General features: G+C 35.4%; 1 protein-coding gene across 4 annotated transcripts in view; it reads left to right on the top strand.

Annotated features, from left to right (window-relative positions):
• The window catches only part of kalrna (kalirin RhoGEF kinase a), a 242510-nt gene that overhangs the window by 163326 nt on the left and 54413 nt on the right, over positions 1 to 24771 (top strand). For all 4 annotated transcript variants that reach the window (XM_079880252.1, XM_079880253.1, XM_079880254.1 and 1 more), the window contains exons 25-34: positions 217 to 326; positions 547 to 616; positions 1126 to 1215; positions 2145 to 2237; positions 2345 to 2456; positions 3108 to 3298; positions 5052 to 5153; positions 5310 to 5452; positions 6430 to 6532; positions 21137 to 21383. In XM_079880252.1, the coding sequence (XP_079736378.1) occupies positions 217 to 326; positions 547 to 616; positions 1126 to 1215; positions 2145 to 2237; positions 2345 to 2456; positions 3108 to 3298; positions 5052 to 5153; positions 5310 to 5452; positions 6430 to 6532; positions 21137 to 21383 (1261 nt within the window). The remainder of the gene's footprint in view (positions 1 to 216; positions 327 to 546; positions 617 to 1125; positions 1216 to 2144; positions 2238 to 2344; positions 2457 to 3107; positions 3299 to 5051; positions 5154 to 5309; positions 5453 to 6429; positions 6533 to 21136; positions 21384 to 24771) is intronic.

Consider the following 24771-nt stretch of genomic DNA (forward strand, 5'->3'; position numbering starts at 1 on the left):
TTGCGCTGCTCCTGGTAGATCGCGTTGTTCATTATGCAAATGATCCGGCTGTGTCTGTGTTCTTTAATTTGTGTGTCTTTAACTTTCCTCTCCCATCGGTCGCTTTTATGGGATTGTGCTAATTTACTAATTTACTGTACTGTGAATGTACTTTACATAGAGATACTGCATTCCAATGATGGTTGACAGTCATTTCCTGTGTAATTTATTTTTTAGACATATTTGTGGGAGATGACCAATGGTGTTGAGGAAATCCCTTCAGGAATCGCCAACAAAGAGCACATCATTTTCGGAAACATTCAGGAGATTTATGACTTCCACAATAAGTGAGTTTATCTCATTAAATCAAGTATTAATGACATTATTAGGACATAAGCCATCAAGCTTTTTATCATCGTATACACAGTTTTGATATTTATTTGCAGATGAAAGAAGTGAATAATATGCTTTCCAATTAAAATGTTACTTATGCAAATTTTGTATCCCATGTGATATGGAAATGTAGTAATTATGATTCATCTGCATGTTGTTTTGTTTGTGTTGTAGCATATTCCTGAAAGAGCTGATCAATTATGAGCAGTTACCCGAGGATGTGGGGCATTGCTTTGTTACATGGGTGAGTGTTTTTCACATTCATGTCATTAAATTCATTTGGGAAAGGATTTATGTCGCTGTGCACCTACATTTTTCTTTTTTCTATTTAAATAAATAAATAAATACAGTAAATTGTGCATAATTACAAGCAACTAACCCTAAATCAAAACCAAACCCTAGTATCTGCTTGTTATTTAATGTTACTCAGAGTCAGGAGTTAATTGTATAATTAGACTGTAACATTGAGACCTTAAAATAAAATGTAACCTTATTCATTCATACATTAATTAATTCATTCATTCATGTATTCATTCATTCATTCATTTTATTTTATTTTATTGCTGCCCATATGCACCAATTATTAAGACAGACTTACAATATTTAGACCAGCTCAATTGTTTTATCAGAGCAAGAATTATAACAGACATACTATTGGTTGATTAACATTGTGAATATTCACTGGAATTAGATATGGCAGGATTTTTCGTTTGTCTTTGATATGCTAAATTTAAGATTGTGTTTGTGTTTCAGGCTGACAAGTTTAATATTTATGTGACGTACTGCAAAAACAAACCAGATTCCAGTCAGCTCATCCTGGAGCATGCTGGGAGTTTTTTTGACGTAAGTACACATCGTTTTCTAAATCGTTCATCTAATTTTATAGACGGAGCCACATATTTGAGACCAGCGTGGAATTCTCTCACTCAAACCAATGCCTGCCGCCCTTGACATCTTATCTAGGATCTGTTTTCTCCATGATAATAGCATACTGGCGAAACAGATTTGGCAAACGCTTCAAAGGTTTCTATTTATAACGTGATTTTGCAGTGTTGAGCAGTGTAGCCAATCAGAAACGTGCATGTTGATTTCTTGAACGCAATAGCCAATCAGAGGTGTTCAAGTTGAGCATATAACAAGAAAAGTGTAGACATTATGTAAATAAGAGATTCATTGTGTAGACAGCTTCATTGATTTTAATGGAACTTTGTGGGATCGTGATTTACTAAGATGAGTGACAGCTTATTTTATTATAAAGGGAGCAATATTTGCATGCTTTCGTTCATAAACCATGCCTATGCTTGCGTTTCTGTTCAAATTAACAGTGGTTTGTGAACAGATGTTTTAATAACTAATCATTTATCGGGAGCGTTTATGCTGGGGTGTGTGGGTGACATGAAACTTGAAAATATTTAATGGAAATTAAATGTCTTCTTAGCCCTAGAGTTGGTTTGCCATCTGTCTGTCTAATTGAATTAACTCCAAAGATTTCTTTTTTTATCTTCAGCAATTTGCCTATGCATTGGATTTGTTTTGTTTTATATTATTGAAATAAAGTAAAATCACCTGAAATTCAATTCGCTTGAAATGAAATGACCTCATGCATGTTCACCAGAGCACTATATATAAATTGATCAGTAGATTGACTCAGTGAGTCACTGAACACGTGTTACTGTTACAATCACCACAGTGAGAGTCGTTTTAGCAGTTGTCAGTGTGTGTGAATTATGCTTCTTTTATATATGATGATTATTTTTGTCTGTTCTGAACAGGAGATTCAGAAGAGACACGGTCTGACCAACTCTATATCATCATACCTCATCAAACCTGTGCAGAGAATCACCAAATACCAGCTGCTGCTCAAGGTACAGTGTGTTTCCCAGGCATTCAGTGTTTGCTCTGAAGAGAAGATCAGGTGTGGTGTTTAGTGCACTCTGTAGTGTGCAGTACAGTACAGTGTGTGTGCTTACAGGAGCTGCTGTCCTGCTGTGAAGAAGGCAAAGGTGAAATTAAAGATGGGCTGGAGGTCATGCTGAGCGTCCCAAAGAGAGCCAACGATGCCATGCACGTCAGCATGCTGGAGGGTACAACACTACTGAACACACACACACACACACACACACACACACACACGTTTACTTAGCTATCTAAATTGAGACATTCCTTAGATATAATGTTTTTTTTTAATACTGTACAAACTGTATATTCTGTCCCCTTACACTAACCCGAACCCTAAACCTAGCCATCACACAAAACTTTCTGCATTTTTACATTTTCAAAAAACCTTGAATTATTTTTATACCAGATTTACAAATGAGGATGTTCTTAAAGGGAGGTTTTGGAGATTTTGTCAGGTTTTGGTCATTTCTGGGTACTGGGTATAATTAAGTAGTTACACACACACACACACGCACACACACACACATGCACGTTGGGTTTTCATGTTTTATGGAGACATTCCATGTATTTTCTATTCCCTAAACCTACCCTTCACTGAAAACTTTCTGCATTTTTTACATTTTCAGAAATGTAACTTAGTGTGATTAATAAGCTGTTTTCCTCATGGGGACCAAAATACAGTATGTCTCCTCAAGATCAAAAATGACTGATATTACTATCTTTGTGAGGACCAGGACCACACACACACACACACACACACACACTTATTTCTACTGATATCCTTCAATAAGCCTTCAACCTCTGACATGATGTTTTCTGCCCTCTGTCCCTGTCAGGTTTTGATGAGAATCTGGATGTTCAGGGTGAACTCATCCTGCAGGACACCTTCCAGGTGTGGGACCCCAAATCACTGATCCGTAAGGGACGAGACCGCCACCTCTTCCTCTTCGAGATCTCCCTCGTCTTCAGCAAAGAGATCAAAGACTCTGCGGGACGATCCAAATACATCTACAAGAACAAACTACTGGTACTGGTTATATCACTCCGTCTACACACACGCAGTATCACACACACACACAGGGATCACCAGTAAGGATGGGCCACACGATGGTTACTTGATCGGTAAGATATTTTAGAGAGAAGTCTTTTATGCTTGTTACACTTTCGCTCACCAAGACTGCATTTACTCGGTCCAAAATCCAGTAAAATAAGTAATATTGTGAAATATTGTTACAATTTAACTGTTTTCTATTTGAAAATATTCTAAAATGCAAATTATGAATTTTCAATTTATGAAGCATCATTACTCCAGTCTTCAGTCTCACATGATCCTTCAGAAATCATTTTAATATGCTGATTTGCTGCTCAAGAAACATTTTGAATTATTATCTATGATGAAAACAGTTAAAAACATAATTTTGTGGAAACCATGATACATTTTTAGGATTATTTGATGAATAGAAAGTTCAAAAGAACAGCATTTATTTGAAATTGAAATATTTTGTAGTATTATAAAAGTCGTTAATTTAGCTTTTGATCAATTTAATGCGACCTTGCTGAATAAAAGTATTGATTTCTTTAACAAAAAACATAATGACCCCAAAATATTTGAGACATTTGTTACTCTGTTGTTTATTGAACGATGAGGTTTTGTTGAAATCTCCCTTCAAAACTGTTTAATTAATTATGATCAATTTTTTAATTAACTGTCGTGATGTAACATTAAAAGTTCTAGCTATTGCTCTAAATCAAAAAGTGAATTAATTATTATGAATTATTTAAAAGAAAACTCCAGGTTTTATTAAAATATTATTTAAATAGTAAATACCTGTATAATAAATATAAAAAATCTATTTCTGACACACAAAAAATGTTAGAAATGAAATGAAAATGATGGGGTCAATGAAAATATAGCCAGTGCAATCAGAACAAATCTGAGCTGACCAAGACAATGGAAAAAAAATCCTTATGAGTCCTGCTTCAGATTATTTCAATGACATAAACGAAAGGAAAGCCCCATGGGAAGGTCAGTTAGTGCACACACGAACACAGTTATGTCTGAGTTTTACATTTCCCATCTGTTTTACCACATTGTGTAACTCTGTTAAGTGTTTCCACACATACCTGGAAGCAGCCAGCGCAGGTGTGCGGACCAGATGGGGCGTTTGTCACCCCTCGCTGTGTTCAATATGCCTGTGAACAGAGCCAGATGTGCCTTTGGTTTTCTTCCGGTCATCTGGAATTGTCCCACAAACACCATTTAAGCATCTACTTAAGATTTACTAAGGAAATGCTTTCAATTTTGTCAGACACATTTATTAAAGTTCCACTTTCAGTTAAGTTCACTCTTAGGTTATCTCACTCTTAAAGGGATAGTTCACCCAAAAATTCTAATTATCCCATAATTTACTCACCCTCAAGCCATCCTAGGTGTAAATGACATTCTTCTTTTAGCCAAACACAATCCATCACTTTTATGATGGATGGATGTGCTTTTTTGGGCTTCAAAAACTAAAGGTACCATTCACTCCCATTAAAAAGCTCGGAAGAGCCAGGATATTTTTTAATATAACTCTGTGTTCGGCTGAAAGAAGAAAGTCATATACTGTACACCTAGGATGGCTTGAGGGTGAGTAAATTATGGGAGAATTACATTTTTTGGGTGAACTAACCCTTTATGTAGGCTACTCTGTACTTTTATGCTGTTAAACACATTTTCCATCAACATTGAATTTATTGAAATATCTGTGTGTGATGTTCTGGTTTTTATGTGTTTACAGACATCTGAATTGGGGGTGACAGAGCATGTGGAGGGAGACCCGTGTAAATTTGCCCTGTGGGTGGGACGCACACCCTCGTCTGACAACAAGACTGTCCTCAAGGTACATCATGCTCTCTGTTTATCATTAATCAATTACTTTTAGAGTAGTAAGTATTTGTAAACATGTTCCAATCAGTGAAATTTCTTGTGAACAAATCAGGTCCTACATTTTAAACACGGATCTTGTGTTGTAAATGCATGACTGTGTCTGTTTCAGGCGTCCAGTATTGAGGTGAAGCAAGAATGGATTAAAAACATCCGAGAGGTCATCCAGGAGAGAATCATTCACCTGAAGGGGGCGCTAAAGGAACCGATCCACGTTCCCAAAAGACCAGCCAAACCCCGCAACAACAGCAAGAGGTCAGGCACACTTTACTATTGCGTACTGTACACCGGTCCTAAAAAAGGAGAAACTAAATTCATTCATATAATCATAATCTCAGCTCTCATAATGCTTCTCAAAATATACAGCAGTTGTAAATCTTTTAATTGTAGATTCTGCTTTGTTTGTTGTTATCAAATCATTTGCATGTCGCTTTGGATACAAGTATCTGCGAAGTGACTAAATGAAAATCTGTAGAAAGACTGAGACAATAAAAACCCTCTACATCCATGAATATTTATATGCATCATAATGTATGCATAACAATGCAGGAGGCTTGTGTTCATTTGAAATATGTTTGCCATACTGTTTCTCTTCTGCATTCGTTAGTTATAAATTGTGCATAGGGACTAAGGGTTTGCAGCAAAGCCAATATCTGTAAATGGATCTATTGCAATGGCGAAACTATTTGTATCTTTATCTGGATAAAACCAGATATGTGTGAGGCTTAAATCAGAAAGTTTGTCCAAAAAACATTATATTAACATAGAAGAATTTCTGAAAAAAACAAAATGTCTAACTGGGACGCAACTATTTGTATATGCAACTCAACTCAACTTTTACAATTTGGCAATTTCATATGAATTTTTATGATATGATTTGTATAAAAATTTAAGATTTTTAGATCTTATGAAAAGGTGCAAATGAAATTGTATGAATTCATACAAACTAGTCACCAACTCGCCAAAAACGTAACATAGTTGCCATGTGATTGTGATGTTTCATTCATTGAGTTTACACTCATTCACTTTACACAATCACTATTGCACTGTCATTTTAAAATATTATGCTGTCACCTGGCTCACCTGTTCTCCAGTAAGAACAAGGAGAGATTGTATCTAACGAATGTTATTTTTTGTTTGAATTTTGGAGTCATTTTCCATGCCCTTCCGATAAAGTTTTCAGCTTTGGGCACATGCCTAATCGGGACTTTTATTTGTATGTTTGGTTGCAGGGACACTGGAGACGATGCTGACAGTCAGGGAGATGGCAGCAGTCAGCCGGACACCATCTCCATCGCATCTAGAACCTCACAGAACACTGTGGACAGTGACAAGGTACAAACACACAGATCTGACCTCTGACCTCTGGAGCTGCTCTCGCTAGGTGCACCGAAGTCACTGACATCCCACAGGGGAACGTTTACCATCAGGTGCTAAAGGAGCTATGAGAACTAGCCAAACCTTGAGTCATTTAGGTATTCTTTAAGCTTTCATCATAACTAACAGTGCAAACACGATGTACAGTAATTAAGAGATTCATGATTAAAACGTGACTTTTGACGAGAATTCAGAACTCAGTCACTGAAAAACTCATGTTGTTTGATTGACAGCTCAAGCCATTGCAAAGGGAGTGTCATTTGATCCCTTTCTATAGGCTATATAATTTAATCAAAGTTTAAATAACAGATTATTTTTATCCTACTAAGAGAAACAATGTCAAGTTGACAGTTTAGTCACTGGTTTGATTTACTGACACATAGACAAAGAACACAACACGGTTACTTACATGTCGTGGCATTACTGTCGAGTCCATATTGTAAAAGTCTGTTTGCAAAACCTGCGCCGAAATTGCAACTGATTTACAAAATAATCCACAGTGAAATGTACCGAATACAAATAAATAATTCTCAACTGAGACATTCACATTGTTGAAAATAAATAACCACTTTCCTAGCATTAGGATCCTTTAAAGGGTAATGTTATTTTTAGTCCAGTGATCCTGTATCGCTCTTCTCTCCTTACAATGATGAAGTAGGAGTTGATTTTTTTTACTTATTAGACTAACAAGGAAGTTTTCAGTTCTGAAACTTACAGGATATTCTTATAGTAGATTACCGTCCTCTTATATGTCAAAAGCTCAAGGAAAGTTTTATTTCTCAGTTCATGACCCCTTTAAAGCACTGTTTACAAAGTTACATGGGTCAAAAACATAAAAAACAATAACTTTCTGTGCATTTTGACAGGGCAAGTAAAATTCTCAACTGGTCTGACTGGGCAAATAGAAAAAATTGAGCCATGATATATTGAAGGGCTAAATTATCAATAAAATATGTAAATTATCATTAAAAAATCTATTTTTAACTGTTGCACACTATTGCTGAATGCGGAACTGCACACTGGCATACTACTCTTAATATATGGCAAAAATAGAGTATGTGGTTCCAAAATTCTAAAAACTCAGAGCCAAACTCCAGACTCCACCCAGAGAAGGGTCAGGTGATCAGTGATTGACAGGTGTATGTCACACACACACAGGGTTTCCCTGCTTTAGTTATGGAGCAGGGGCTGTCATGCTGTCTGTGCTCCAGCACAGATGATGAGAACAGCGGTCATGAGCAGTAAACAGATGTACATGTACAGCCATGAAATGTCTCTTCAGACTGTGTGCTGGATTCTGTTCTCATAGGAACTATGAGCCCCCCTATCAAGTCAAAGTAAGACACATTTAACACAAGTCCTCCTAACAACACGGGTTTGTGCTGGTGTTTTAGGCAGCTTTATAATGGCTTGTTGTGTTTTATGAGTTGTGCGTGTTTGTGGTGTGAGGTTTGTTTGGTTTGGAGATGGCCACATCACTGTGACTTGCTTGAGGATGTTTTTGTATGAGTTTTACCAACTCTTGATTCGATTTGAAGGAGTATCATTTCCTTTAAGGGCAAAAGGAAGATGCTGCTAGGATCTTAAAGTACTCTGTGTAATGCGATTACTCTGCTCTGATTGAATTTTACACAACTAAATGTTGAAAATGCTCTGCACTCTTGCGAGAGAAAGCACCAGAACATATATATGCCTTAGTAGTGTCTGGTGGAGTCCCTTAATGCAGGAAGTGTTTTGGGATGGATCATTATGGCTGACTTCTTGAATAGTCATCCAAAAAACAACTAGTTGGTCATTGTTGTTGACAACTGAGTTTAGTTTTAGACTGTCAGCATGCTAAAACTCTCTCATCCCCTTTAACCCTCTGAGACTGTTCGATTTAAATAATGGTTTCCCCAATCTGAGTGGTTCAAAAATGTGGTAATTTTATTTTTAGAAATGCAGTATTAAAAAAAAAAAAAAAACCTTCATTCAATGAGTCTAAGTGGTCAAACAAAAAAGCCACACATTGGCTGGTTCATGGTCAGATTTAACCTACTGTATTGCTTTCCTCCAAGAAACCTTGCGTTCTCTCATGGAAGTATTGTGTTCCCCGTAGAAATGTTACATTCTCTCGCACAAGTATTGCATTATCATGAGAATTGTTCAAATGTAGTTTTGCTCCCAACTTTTTTTTATTTCTATCACAAAGGCTTTGCGAGTGACCATTAAAGTTTCTTGGGTAAACACAGAAGTTTTGAAAGTGACCATCCCTTCAGTTTTCTTTTACCCATCACCAGGTGTCTTTAGGGGCTCTGTAGCAAGACCCTAACAAGAAACAATTTTAGAATTGTGTTGAATAATATATATGAATGTGTATATATGGAAACGTATAACTTAAAAGCATCAAATCTAGAATTCTTACACATTTGGTAGCAGCAAAGAACACTTCAGCCATCTACTGGTCATAATTGTCATGGCATGATTTTTGACCTGACATAAATTCGTTTTAGTTTTCTTTTCTTTCTTTTTTTAAACCAGATGGCATTAATCTGCCCCAATACATGATACATTATCATGTTTTCTTTATGTTTTAACTTTATATCATTTGATTGTTTGCAGGATGTTAGTGTTATTTAATAAAAAAAACGGCCGAGCACAATTATTAAGCAACTAAGGAGAGATAAATTAGATCAAAGTTTGTGAACTGCATAAGCGTGGCCATTTTTGAACAGCCTTGGAGGGTTATAGTACCACTTTTGTGAAAACATTTTTGAGTATCTGTTAGGTGAAAGACTTTGCTTGGCATCAATATATGCCACTAAAAAAAACACATCAGATTGATATATGCTAAAAATGCATATCCTAAACTAGCCTAATTATACAGGGCTTCCTTAAAGGAATAGTTCACTTAAAAATGAAAACTCGTTCATCATTTACTCTGTACTCTTTACCTGTATGAATTTCTTTCTTCTGCTGAACACAAAAGAAGATATTTTGAAGAATGTCGGTAACCAGACAGTTGATAGACCCCATTGACTTACATAGTATTTTTTGGGGAAATCAATGGGGTCCATCTAGTAAATTGAGTAAATGATGTGTAAATAATTTTCATTTTGAAGTGAACTATTCCTTCAAGACCTTCTAGTCATTCAGACAACCCACTGACTACTCCCAATGTTGATTATATAAATGTGTAGTTTTTCACATCTCTAGTTCTTGCCTCATCTGAAACACGTATTTTAGAAATACACAATGACACCAATAGGGTTATTCACACACACACACACGCACTGAGTGAGCACCGAGACACTGTGTTTCTATTGCTGCCTGTTTATTGTCTTTTACGAGCCCGATTGTGTCCGTTGGTCTTGGTTCAGCTTGTTGTGTGCTTGTGAATGGTTATTTTGTTGAGATTTTGAAAGTCTTTTAAAGCGGCATCATGTTTTCTGCACTGCTGGTACCTCAAACAATGACTATTCCCACACAGGTTTCTTTAATGTTCCTGTGCAGTATTGAGCTGAAGTCAGTTCTCTGTTGTTTTCAGGCTGATGTGAGCTGAGGACACAGTGTGTGTGTGTGTGGTGTGCGTCTCTCTGGAATAAGAGTTTCCTTCATTCACCCACAACAGCTCAGGGACTGTGTATTACTGTACACTGCGGAAATCACATTCATCATACTGCATAATGATGCTTTTATCTGTACAGCTCAGTGCTGAGCGCATGTCACAAGACCATCACACACCATTTCATATTCTCGCTGGCTTTGTCTTGAAGATGAAACTATATTCATTTAGAACATGTTTCATTAAATATATATTTTTGTTCCAGTCTAGAAAGAGGTTTTCTTTAGTAGACGGTCCATGTGTCTTTGATTTAAAATCACTCACAACAACAAGGTTCAAGCATTCATTCTTACATTGCGATTCAAACCATATGTTGTGGGTTTCAAGGTAGTCACATGCTAAGTATCATGTCAAATTAAAGTGATGCTGCTCGTACTGTACGTATCATGTAACAGGGCCTGAACAGGGGTTGTGCGGGATTGTTTTGCATACAATTTTAAAAGTTCCTGAAAGTTCCACCGTCGCAACACAGTAGTTCCATCATACACACCTGACCTACACCACATGTGGGAAAGTATGACGAAATAAAAAAAAAATAAAAAAATAAACTAAACAATTACACTTGCAACAATTACATTTGCAGAAAGCACATATTAATAATACGCCTAATTAGGGAAAGTCAATATCTATTTTGATTACTGATTTATTCAATCTAACAATAATAACTTTATACAGAATATTCAGTTTGTGAACATGATCTGAAAATATGTTATTGTTGTTAAGTAGTGCTGGCAAATCGATTAATCGCATGTAATTTAAAAGTTTGTGTTACATAATATACTATGTGTGTGTATGTATCATTACATTTATATAGATATGTCTGTGAATATGTACATGTACACACATTTATACAGTGTGTGTGTGTATATAGTACATACACACACACACAGACATGTATACTACAGTATATATATAAATTTAATAATACATGCATATACACACATATATGTATTATGTAAACAAACTTTTATGTTAGATGCGATAAATCGATTTGACAGCACTATTTTTAAGTTATAATTTTGACAATAACAATACTGTTGGATCTGTGTTTTATTTGCAGTGATTACAATTTACTATTTTTCAATGTGTTTATTTATTTATTTATTTATTTTTAATTGTGTTTAAACCGGTTAGGGTCATCATGATAATTAATTATTAATTAAAATAATTTAAAAATGGAAAACAAAAATATACAAACAATTAGTGTCACTATTTTTTTTTTATTATAATTATAATAACTAATTAAAATTCAATAACTTTTTGACCGCTGAACTAGTAATCTGTTGCTTTTTAGTTGACAATTTAGTCATCAACTTTTTTTTCTTTAAGTCTGGAACATAAATCTGTGGTCTGATTTGAATCCGAAAAGTACGTTTTTGCAACTTGCCACAAGTCACCTTAACAACAGGGTGAGGACAGGTGGATGACAGACACAACCAAAGTGTCTCCTGGTGTTCACCCATGAGAAGAGCTGCACTGCTGAACGCTGAACTAAACCAATCAGAGTCGCTTTAGAGAGAGAGAAACAGAGGGAGGGAGGGAGGAGAGAGAGAGAGAAAGCAGAGATCCTCGCAGAAGGAGGACAGAGAAGTCGTCATGCCAAAGTGGATGAGTTTTAAACTTTTCAAAGAGAGCAGTCGAGTAAGTGACATTCATGTTTGTTTCTATTTATTTCTTAACTCCATAAGCCAAGTGTAGTATAAAATGTGTGTGTGTGAGAGAGAGAGAGAGAGAGAGAGAGAGAGAGACAGAGGGATATCAGGGTTTTATTGACAGACTGTGAGAGCCGGTTGTCTGTGATCATGCTGGTTAAAGGTGTGGAGACTAGTTATTTCTGTGAACTCTGAGTAAACTGTTTTTGGATACTTTTCCCATGTTGTTTGTATTGTTTTTAGTGTTATATAAGGTGTGATAGTGTAGTATGTGAAATGAGATTTATCGAAGCACGTCCCTCAGATATGTCCATGTATGCGTGTCAGTCAGTCCTATAGCATTCCATAAGGAGATTTACATGTTGAACTGAGATTGATAGCAGTGGCAGGAAACGGATTGTCAACTCAGTCAACTCATACTGGCATAATCTCCCTAACACACCCTCTTTTTACTTTCACACTTAAAGGGATAGGTCATCCTGAAATGAAAATTCTGCCATTTTTTTCCCTTCCTCATGTCGTTACAAACCGATATGACTTTCTTTCTTCTGTGGAACACAAAAGGAGATGTTTTGGAGAATGTTCAAACTGCTATTTAAAAAAAAAAAAAAAAAAAAAGGAATCAGTAATATCAGGAATTATAAAAACACATAAATATGCAGTAGTCAATGCGGTTTGTCAGACAATAGATTTGTCTGAGGAACAGACTGCAATTTCATCTGATATTTAATCGCTTTCAAATATTAATCAAATATGTGTACAACTACATGATACTATTTGTTCTCACATGTCTCATTACATGATATGAATTACGTGATTGATAATGTATTCTGGATATGATATTTTTGAAGAAATCATTTGCAGTTGTATCTGCTTTGCTCTGCATGTGTTTTGCGCCTCTGAATCCTCTGATCTCCACGATAAAGCCCTGCGATCCTCGAGACCTTTCACATGAAGCCCGTGTGACGTTTGTGTCCTTTCTGACGTGTATTATTCTCCATCTGAGACCCCACATTACCTAGCAACCCGCCTTTCCTCTCGATCACTGCGGTGACCTGATAGTCTGCCGAGCAGATGGTGTGAGGACACGGACGAGGAAGCAGACTGAACCAAAACTAGATGCTCAGTGACATTAAAAAAAAGCTTGTTGTATGTGTCTAATAAAGTACAGTGCTTAACAGTCGAGTTCCCTTTCTGGGTTCCTGCGGATCATTAAAAACTCTTAAAAAGTTTTATATTTACTTATGAGAGGTCTTACATTTTAGATGACACTTTGACCTAGTTTTAATTTGGTAAAGTATTTTAATATGTCTAATTAGCGTTATATGATTTTTATTATTCTTTCTTTGTGGATTTGCTTGTTCATGTGACAATTCACAGCAGTTATGACGGCATATTAAGAACTAGAGGAAGAGAGAAGAGGTAGAAAATGGGTAAATGTGAGTTCAATTGTTCATTCTTTATGTGCGTAGGGGTGTGATATGTATCGTCTATGATGATATCATAATTATTGTTTTAACGATGCGCAAGCTGTTTGTCATTCACACTGTCACAGCGTGATGTATGAAGTTAATATGCCCCCAAAATTCAAGATATATAGACATTTTTGTCCCGAAGAGTTTATATTTTTTATCATGTGATGTAATTTCCCAAATATCAGCACAATGTGATATTTATTTTATACAACAGTTAAATATACAATAAGTTAATGTTGTGAGTTATATTTTAGACACAATATTGTAAATATTGTTTAGTTTTACTTTATTTTTCACCAATGAAAATTTCTATATGAACCCACAGCAGAACCGAGTCTCAGAGCAACACACAGCGGTGATTCGTTACTGAATTAATGCACATTTTGAATGAATCAGTTTAATTAATGATTCAATGACCCATTCAATAAAGACGGTCACTTGCTTCGTTCCTGAATGATTCAGCAGATTGAACGAATCGGACAAAAGAAAACATTAAGACAGTGACATGCCGCCACCTACTGGCAGTTTTAGTTTCGTATTTAAAGGACCTTTTAATTAAAAAGTTAAAATTAGAAATCATTGTATAGGCCGATTTAAATATTGAATAAAAAATCTCATAGTATTGTTTATGTAATCGTAAATGCAGTGTAAATATATTAATGCCCCCTCTGATGCCGCTTCTGTGTCACTTCTGCACTGCAAAGATGGGTTTTGTTGATAATGATTTCATTTCAACAGCCTTATATTGTGTTATTATTCTAATTTAATTTTGTTTGAATTTGAATTTGACATAAAAGGTGATGCATGCATCTGAGTTTAGAAAAAACGCCCTTAAATAGGTAAAAATGCCCCTGGAAATCCATTTAAGGTGGTAAATATGCTGTGAACTGACCACCGCACTGAATATGAATAATCTGAATGTCTTCTTGAGTCAGGCCTAAACAAAATATTTGAAAATATTGCGATAATCTTTTTTGTCAATATTGCACACCCCTTATGTACAGTATTAATTTTAATTTTTTCAGTTCTTAAAAAGTTCAATTTTACTTTTAAAAAATGTGCAGCAACCCTGCCTTTAATGGCATTCAAGAGGTTTTGAATGGTTTCTGAAATGCTTCTTTAGAAAATAAACTGTATGGATTGGAATGGGAGCATTACTGTACTCTTTTGTACAGTCAAATGTACCTTTTAATATATTCTAGAGAAACAAAATAACACAATTTACTAGAGGTTCTGACAATATGTTAATTGCGGCAGTCTATTTAAAAAAATATTTAATCAATTAAAAAGATTTCAGTTTGAATGAATGATTTAATGACTCGCTCATAACGACTTCACTTCTTTCATTACTGGATAAATCCACGTTTTTGAATGAATCTCTTGAATGAATCATTCAATGATAAATACATTTTTTAACAGTCACTTGTCGCCACCTACTGGTGTAATGATGTAAGTGATACAATGTTTATTGTTTATTGTTTAACTTTAATCGTTGTCATTTAGGAGTAAGATCGCGTGGGTGTTTGAACAGTGATTGAGATCTTTAAACGATTAATCGTGCAGCTCTAATTACTCGGTTAAAGCAGCCCCTGTAGGTAATGAACAGCAGTAATTCATGGCTTGTTTTCTTGTGTTTTTTGTTTTGTTTTGTTTTGTTTTTTTGTTTTTTGTTTTGTTTTTTGCTTATTTGTTTTTGTTTGTTTGTTTTTAGTTTTTTAGTTTTTTGTGTGTTGTTTTGTTTTGTACACTGATTTGCAGCACAGTTCAGAGTAAGTTTAAGTGGTATTTTATTGTGTTTCATGCTATCGTTCTGCAGGTCGACACATCTTTCCACTGCAAGAGTTTTTCTTTAATACCTTTATTCACAACCTTGCAGCACAACCCTTCTAGGTCAAAAGTGCTTTCTGAAATAATCTAAACGCGTGGCTATTTGTGGAGTATATATGGACTGTTTTTATTGCATTGACTCATTCTGGTGTCTCTGAATGCTAGTTCTGTAATCTTCACACATCCTGGAGGAAAATTAACTCTAAATAAACATTGACCAATGACCTTCTGTGACTCTGAGAACCGTCATCTGGGACAACTTTGAATATTTACTCCTTTACTCGTTTTGCAGTTGGTGTGGATCTAGCCGTTGTGTTTGCACTGCACTGGGACTCTGTTGACAGTGTGTGTGTGTGGTTCTGTCAGCTGACGCCATGTTGAGTAATATCAGCAGGAGATCATCTCAGCAGTCTTTATTAAACAACACCTGCTATAGTTTTCTGCATTCTCCTTTAACAATGTGCCATGTGATGTCAGCATGACGTAATGTCCTAGTTTTTCATTTGTACATTTTGTTTTTTGAAAGTTTGTTTTGACCTGACTAATTTATTGTGGACACAGGTGTCCTAACAGGGTAATCACGGGTCTACTTTATTACATGAACAATATCCATTAACAGTTCATTCATTCATTCATTCATTCATTCATTCATTCAAATGACGCTTTCTTTAATTTTTCTATATGCTATTTTATTAACAGGATAATAAATACTACTTTAACTACTTTAATTTTATTCTATTCAATTTTTTTTCTTTACAGTATGACTGAAAGTCCACAGCACCTTGAATTAAGTATGGCTATAGTTTAGTTATGTTTTGTGTATTTTGTGCTTGTCTTGTTATTGGTAAAGTCTCTTTGAGCTGTTTCTCTGAATGGCTGTAAGGGAAAGCAGATGTTTTATATGTATTGTTTAAGGTGCAGGACTTGATCCTAGAATATTTTCTACTGTTTTATCTGATTTGCCGGTAACTCTATAACATGTGACAGTAGTCTGTCATTACATAACCCACATTCAAGTTCTGTAAAAACCTCAGTGCATTCATTAAGACTTGTCCTTATTACCTGTAACCATTTGGTTCATAGTTCATGTAGTGAACTAGTGAGTTGTGAGAAAGCGGAACTTCTAATAGTGATTATGATCAATAATGAGAGACACAATAGTTTAGAGTCTTATCGATCACTAGGATATCAAGTAAATAAATGAAAGTCTCTTGGCCCATCAAAAAAAAAAAAAGCATTTGATTTGATTTTGGCTCATTTCTGATCAGGGTTATTATAGTTAACTAAACTTACATATTAAAAATATAAAAATGAAAAATAATTTTAAAAAATCAGCTAATTGCCAGTGCAACATCTCATTTTCATTGAGTTTAACTTCATGTACTAAAATAACTTAAACTAAAACTTAAATACAAAATGTATCCAAAAAAATAAATAAAAATAAATAAATATTTAATTATATTAAATATTTATTATTATTTATTTATTTTTATCTTTTATTATAAGAATAATAGTAATGATGGAGATGATGATTAATGACAAAACTCCACAACAAATTTTGTAAAACTTTACATAGGATTACAATGAAAATAGAGTATATAAAAAAGAATTCAAAATATTAATAAAAACTATATTAGTGATAATAAAATAACAGTTTCTGACTGATCTGAAATGACACATCAGAAGTTAAAAGGGGGGTGAAATGCTATTTCATGCATACTGAGTTTTTTACACTGTTAAAGAGTTGGATTCCCATGCTAAACATGGACAAAGTTTCAAAAATTAAATTGTACGTTTGAAGGAGTATTTTTGTTCCAAAAATACTCCTTCCGGTTTGTCACAAGTTTCGGAAAGTTTTTTTCGAGTATGGCTCTGTCTTACGTAAGATAGGGCGGAATTTCCTTATATGGGTCCTAAGGGCACTTCTCCGGTAAGATCGCGGCCGCGCGCGCACTCGTAGACCAGAGCAAGAGAGCGAAAGCAGTTCGCCATCAAAGCGCCCTGCCCGGCTTTTGGGAAGCCAGTGTCACCAAAGAAGTGTGTTTTTGGTTGCCAGGGCAAGACAACCCTGCACAGATTCCCAAAGAACCCAGCATTAAGGAACCCGTGGATGGAGTTTGTTTTTCTTGAGCATAAACGGAGTTGTGTAACTGTTAGACTGTTTGTTCCCTGCATTTCGACGATGATTGTTTTATAAACAAAGCCCAGATCGACGGATTTGCAGATCGTCTAATGCTTAAGGATCGAGCAGTCACAATGATAAAGGTTCGGTGAGTAAAACTGCTTCTATTGTCTCTGTGTGTTGTTACTAGCTCGGCGCGTTAGCACACAGCTTTAGCTTCGCCCACAGGGCCCGCCTCTAGCCGCTCGGTTTTTTCCGGAAAGACTCGGTACAGCCTATCTTTCTTTTATAAATATAATAAAACTAAAGACTTTTTGGAGATATGAAGGATGCAATACTACTCTATAGGTACTCAAGATTAACAGGAGATTGAGTGAAAATGAGCATTTCACCCCCCCTTTAAACCGTGATACACAAACGAGACACTTTAGAGATCCTTTGATTGCAGAAAAATCAAAGTATCTTGGCAATCAACCTATTTAACTTCCGTAAACTGACACATTTGAAAGGAAACTCTAAATAAGTCTGCTTTGGTTTCATTCATTTTTTTTCTTTCCTACGGGTGTCTCTTTCACAGATCTTTTTTTCTCAAATTCAAATTCAAGTGAGCATTATTGGCATGACAAATTGTACATTGTATCGCCAAAGCATTTATAGAATTCTATTTTGTATTTCTATATTCTTTTTATATTAAGCATTGTTTTCTCTGTCCCTCTCTCCATTTAAATACACACATTTAGTCTCATTAAAATATTATTATTATTTTATTTTTTATGATTGAATGCAGTGATCAAGCAGTGTATTGGAATGATAGTTGTGTTCTTTAGGTGTGGAGCTGCAGATCCGAGTGGGACAATCTTCTCTAGTTTATTTTTAAAGAGCTTTGATTGCTTCTGCTCTTAAGCCATGCGTCTCAGAAGTGGTAGACGGAGGAAAGAGGGACCGGTGGCCTGAAGCCTCTGTTGGCTGCATGTCTCAGAGAGATTAGAGGAGATTGTGTGTGTGTTTGACGGAGAGTTTCAGTCACCTGTCTCTAAGTCTGTGTGGTTATTGAAGAGTTCTTCATGATTTGCTGGCTCATTCAGCAGATGTCTGAGTGTTAATGCATGTGATTAACACCTGTTCGTGCCTTTCATCCAGTCTTCGAACAGATCCTCTGGTGATGATGGTTTATTATTAGATTTCAGCAAACCCCTAACACGCATTACAATTCATCATGCAACTTTTTATAATTGCATGCCCTTATGATTTTTGCCTGGTGGATGTGTGAAAAAAAAAATCCCTTAGACTTGTATGGAAGCAGGGAGATTTGAAGAGACCAGAATATCATACAGACAAAGGGATGGACTCTTTTAACTTGAACTAGTACTCAATCTCTCAGAACGCCCTAGTCTTACCTTAGCAACACCCTAGCAACCACCCAGATCACCTTAGAAACACCTTAGCAACTCAGAACACCCTAGCAACCACTCAGAACACCTTAGAAACACCCTAGCAATCACTAAAAACACCTTAACAACCACCCAGATCACCTTAGCAACTCAGAACACCATTGCAATGCGCTAGCAACCACATAGAACACCTTGGGAACCACTTAGCAACACCCCAGCAATCACCCAGAACACTCTAGCTTTATTCTTTAACAACCACTCACAGTGGTGTTTTAGATAGATTTGTATTTGTTTTCACCGTAGATGCGTACATAACACAAACACACATAACATGTTGCCAACATATCATAATACCATCAAAAATAGTTGCTGACATCACACAAACATTTATTTATTTTTAAAATAGAGCTTGCATGATGTATCAATGGCCGATTTCCTGTGTATTTAGAGCTCGTATAGATACAGGAACAAAACTCTCGGTAACCTACAGTATACCTACGGCCAGATGGCAGGGGGATAAAATATTTGTAAAGTGGGTGGTCTGAGTCGTTTAAGATGTTTTGTGCCTTTCGCAACATGAATGTTGAGACACTATCCGATAAATTAGGAGTAGGGATACCAATAATTTTACTTGCTAAATAAGTTATCTTTAAGAATTTGTTCTTGTTGGTAACTGTTAGCATATGAAAAAAAAAGTGTTTTTGGCACCACAAGTAAGAACTGGCTCAATAATACTGCGATACAAAAGAAGACGTGGCTGAACAGACGTCTAAGTTTACGAATATCTGTCAGTCTTTGTTGACAGCACTTGTAAACCCTTAGAGTGAGCTGGTTGAAGTTGAGATTTTGATCCAAAGTAATGCCGAGATATTTGAAATACTCTACCCTTTCAACATGTCATGTTTTACATGCAATCACCACTTTATTTTCTTCAGAAAAAAAAAAAAAAAAAGTTAAAATACAGTACTATAAATGCTCTCACTGTTTATTCGTGGGTTGTTGCCCGACTAATATTTTGCAAAAACTGAACAGAGATTATTGAACTGTCGAAACGTTAGAGCACAGAAGAATTCGGTCACATAAAGGCTTAAGGAAGGTTTTTGTCAAACAAATTAATTGTATTAAAAGGGCAGCTATTCCATATTCCGATTTTCATTCATTCTACACACATTCATACTTTATAGAACATAAATTTTTAATGTCTGCAGAGCAAGTTTCCAACCAAATGTTGTACCTTCTGTATAGTATGCAATTTCAGACGCAGCATGTCTATGCCTAAATGTTGCTGCCATGTGATTGGCTGATTAGATATTTGCATTAATGAACAGGTGTACATAATAAAGTGGCCATATATTATTATATTATTTACCTTTTATATGTAACTTTTTTTAAACTACAGCCCAATATCCAGGGCCTATAGTCACAGCTCAGACCTTATTCATGACACCTTTACTGCTATCTTGAGATCTGTGTTAAACCAATAATGATAAAACGCATGGGTTTGCAAAAAACAATATTGTACATGTGAAACATGTTTTCAGGCTAGCCTTTTCACTGTTAATATTTGAGAGCTTGAGAAGTAAAGCTGTAAAACTGATAACAGATGTACACTCTGACCAGAGTTCATGTTCTATAATGTCCTCAGCAGCCATAATGTCCCCTAACACTATCACACACACATACACACACACTGTTTTTTCTTGAATCATTACCGAAATGCCACATCTGATCAGGAATCAGTTTCTGGTTTGTGAAGAGTCTCAACTATAACAGTGCGATATGATCAAAATCGTATATCATGATATGAGTAATTTTACTTCACGATAACGATTGATATTACAATATAGTTCTTTTTTAAATAAGGGTTAGTTAGGGTTAGGGTTAGGATTTTTATACTATATTTTTTATAATACTAGCTTAAAGTTTAAAAAAAAAAAAACTTTACAAGTTTTAGAACTAATTACAAGCAACAAGACAAAACTACAATAGAACAAAGACACAAATGAAATAGACCTACCTGAAAAACGTCAAGCACTAAAAATAATAAATACTACACAAATTGTAAAAACTAATTCAATGTACAAAAAAACAAAACACTGCATAGTCTTCACTGTGTAAATTAAATATAAATGAATGTATGAGACCATTCTCTGCCATTATAAAGCTTGGAAGAGCCAGGACATTTTTATATATATCTCTGATTGTATTCGACTGAAAGAAGAATGTCATATACACCTAGGATGACTTAATCATGGGCTAATTTTAATTTTTGTGTGAACTATGCTTTTAATCTCTCAGACAGTGCGCATATACTGAAATGAGCTCTCGTTCACTGCTTATTGCGCTTCAGCGCTTTAAAATGACTTGTTTTGTGATATGTAACTGCTCACCGTTATACTTTAATGGTGTCTGCCTATGCCGGTATATCGCCAAGCCCTAAATCACATGTTTTCCAGTCCATTGAAAGCAGTGTGTTCCTCTGTGTGTGCAGCTCTCTGGAGGGTGTGAGCTGACGGTGGTCCTGCAGGACTTCGTGTCGAGCAGCACGTCTGAGCTCAGCATCCAGACCGGTCAGACGGTGGAGCTGTTGGAGCGTCCCGGAGACCGGCCGGGATGGTGTCTGGTCCGGACCACAGACAAGACCCCGTCTCAGGAGGGACTGGTACCCAGCAGCGCTCTCTGCATCTCGCACTCGCGCAGCAGTGTGGAGATGGACTGCTTTTTCCCAGCGGGCAAAGGTAAGAAAGAGCAGGCTTTTCTGAACCAGCTGGAGATTCTCTGTTCAGTTGAAGTTGAGTATGCGATATATGTTCATAAACATTATTTTGGGAATTACACACTACTATTTTTGGGGTCTTTGGCGCTTAAGTCTCTTACGTTCACCAAGGCTGCATTTATTTGATCACAAATAGAATACAACGTTCATACTGTGAAATTTTATTACATTTTAAAATGTTTTCTATTTTCATATATTATAAAATTGTAATTTATTCCTGTGATCAAAGCTGAATTTCCAGCATCATTACTCCAGTCTTCGGTGTCACATGATCCTTCAGAAATCATTCTAATATGATGATTTGTTGCTCAAAACATTTATTATTATCATTGTTGAAAACAGTTTCATATTTCTGATACATTTTCAAAGTTTAAAAGAACCGTATTTATTTGGTCCCCACTTGTCTTTAACTATGTATTGTAAAAACATTTAAATTAATAATTTGATACAATGCACTTATTATATACATATGTATTTATATACATATGTTTTATCTGTAATTACACAGTTGACCTTCCCTAACACCTTAACACCCTTAAACCAGCCCATACCATCAAACCTGTCCTAACCTTACCCGTATCACCTCAATAGCAGCAAAATAGTTTTGCAATAAAACATCAACACAATAAGTACCTAACATGTGTACCTTTATGTAAGTATATAGTAAATCAGGACACCTAATATAAAGTTACACAATCTTTTATAACATATAAATGTCTTTTCTGTCATTTTTGATCAATTCAATGCATCCTTGCTGAATAAAAGTATTAATTTCTTTAAAAAATATATATCGTATTGACCCCAAACTATTAAACGTAGTGTATAAAGGTTGTATAGGTTTTAATTAGGGCTGTCAAACGATTAATCGCGATTAATCGCATCCAAAATAAAAGTTTGTTTTTACATAATATATGTGTGTGTACGGTGTATAATTATTTTCTATATATAAATACACACACATGCAAGCATATATTTAAGAAATATTTGCATGTATATACTGTGTATATATATTTATATTATAAGTTAATTTATATTATATATAAATATTTTATATATAAATAACACATTTTTCTTAAATATATATGCATGTGTGTGTATTTATATATAGAAAATAATTATACTCCATACACACACATATATTATGTAAAAACAAACTTTTATTTTGGATGCGATTAATCGCGATTAATCGTTTGACAGCCCTAGTTTTAATCAAATAAAAATGTTATATAAAAACATATTTTGGCAGTCTGATCAAATAATGAATCAAGGAGGAGATGTTGAAATTGCTTTTGATATTAACTCAATTTGTTTGTTGAGTGCAATGCATTTTCCTGTCATAGTAGACATTAGACTGCAGTGACACTACACACTTTGTCCTCTAGATGGCACCATAGCTTTGGTATTAGATAGAAATGGAATTGACTCCCAAAGAGCTCTTAATGTTTCTCACAGCATTAGCATGTTTGTCTGCGCTAGTGACATGATGTCCCGATGCCCTTATTAAACACATGATGCTGGGTAGACTTGCTGTTTGTTTCCAGTGACATGAGTGGCCTCTCCATGGCCTTTTACTTAGACAGATACTATGAAGCCGTTTACCCCAAAACAGTGATGTGCTCTTGTTTAACATTAGCATGATCTCCAGCTCACAGGATAAAGCTGTAAAGATTTGTTTGATGTCAAACTGGAAAGCGTTCATATCACTTTTATAATGTGGAATAATTCAGAGTGAATCAGGATCAGGAAATAACATAGGGCGGGACTTGACTGGATTTGTTTTAATTGCATGCAACACTGAATCATGAACAGTAATATGAAAAACAAAACTGAAAGAAATAAATAATCAAATTTACTGACTGTAGAACTACACCCCTATAGACCAGTCGTTTTCAACCAGATGACTTAAATGTGCTTAAATGTGACGCCTTGAAGTTAAAAAGATTGATATCCACTGCTATAGACTTTTCAATAAAGGAACAAAGTAAAGTGTCATCGTTATTGACTAAAAAACATGTGACTCACACTGAAACATCCTAAAAATAGAAAGCAATAAAACTTCTCTGTGGAATGTGGGATATTCCATTTTCTTTGTGTGTCAGCACATCTTTTATTTTCTGTTAATCTGTTTTTATTTTCCGGAAATGTCAGGGTTTTATTATATAGCTTCCTGAAGCCTCGAGATAAAGCATAATTCATGAATTATCAGCCAAATGTTTTTAGATGGAGCGACCCAGTTAACAGAGATCGATTTGCGAACCGTTAAGTTAAGCTCAATGTTCAAATTTTTCTAAAAATGATTTAAAACTTTTTCTTGGTGATGCGAACATTTCAGCAAACGTTCTGTTTTATCATTTGAGGAACTTTACATTTGATATTCTCTAAAAAGTGCCGTTAGTAACATTTACAAACTAAACAACTAAAAAACATTTTTCAGAAAAAGAAAGAAAAAAAAACATTATTTGAACATTGTATAAATATAATTTTGAGGAAGTTATAAAAGACGAGATAACTTTAATGGAACATTCTATTAACATTACTGAAGGAATGTTTGTTCATAACTTTGACAAACTCAACGTTCTGAGAATGCCTGTTTAAGTTCAGATCTGAGGGATGCGTTTAGCATTAGATGTGACAGTTTCCCTCTGTATTCATTCATTAGTCTGTTGAATTTGAGGTCAGGCTAGTCAGATAAGTGGTTTCATTGTGTTGTCGTGCAGAGGTGTGCCAAAGAGATATATTTGTACTGCGCTTTTAATATTGGGTCTATTTTAGCGTCTGAGACTGATTTGCATAACTCCTCCTGTCTGATGTGGTAGAAGACTGTGTCATTACCATAAAGATTCCGCTGCAAAATGCAAAAAGGGCCTAACGTAGAGCACCTACCGAGACGGCTCATATGGAAATGAAGGCAGTGTCCATGCAGAACTGGAACATATTACAACTTTAGCTGAATTCTGTTTAATTCTCTATTTCATGAAGCTTTCCAGCGTTGAGTGTCATTCTGAACACTACGCAGCTGTAATAAGACACATCCCAGACCAGCACGTGTACTCTGAGATGCTGATCTAGATGTTGACTTTGATTCAAGATGTTTCCTGTATTAGTGTAATGCATCTCACGGTCAGCAGAAGGTTTGGGTTTCATTCTGTTGCCGTCTGAGTGGAAGTTTAATGAACCAGCAGACCAGCTCTGAGCTTTAACCACCACACTTGTGAAAACTAAGAATCATGCACTCGAATACTTTTAAAAGATGCTTAAAGGTGAAGTATGTATATGATTTGTTTGTTAAAATACATTCTCTTAGCCAAGTTTATTGTTCATTTCATGCATTTATCTCCCCCAAAAGTGTA

This window comes from Squalius cephalus (genome assembly GCF_949319135.1).
Source record: "Squalius cephalus genome assembly, chromosome: 9".
In the NCBI taxonomy this organism is placed as follows: Eukaryota; Metazoa; Chordata; class Actinopteri; order Cypriniformes; family Leuciscidae; genus Squalius; species Squalius cephalus.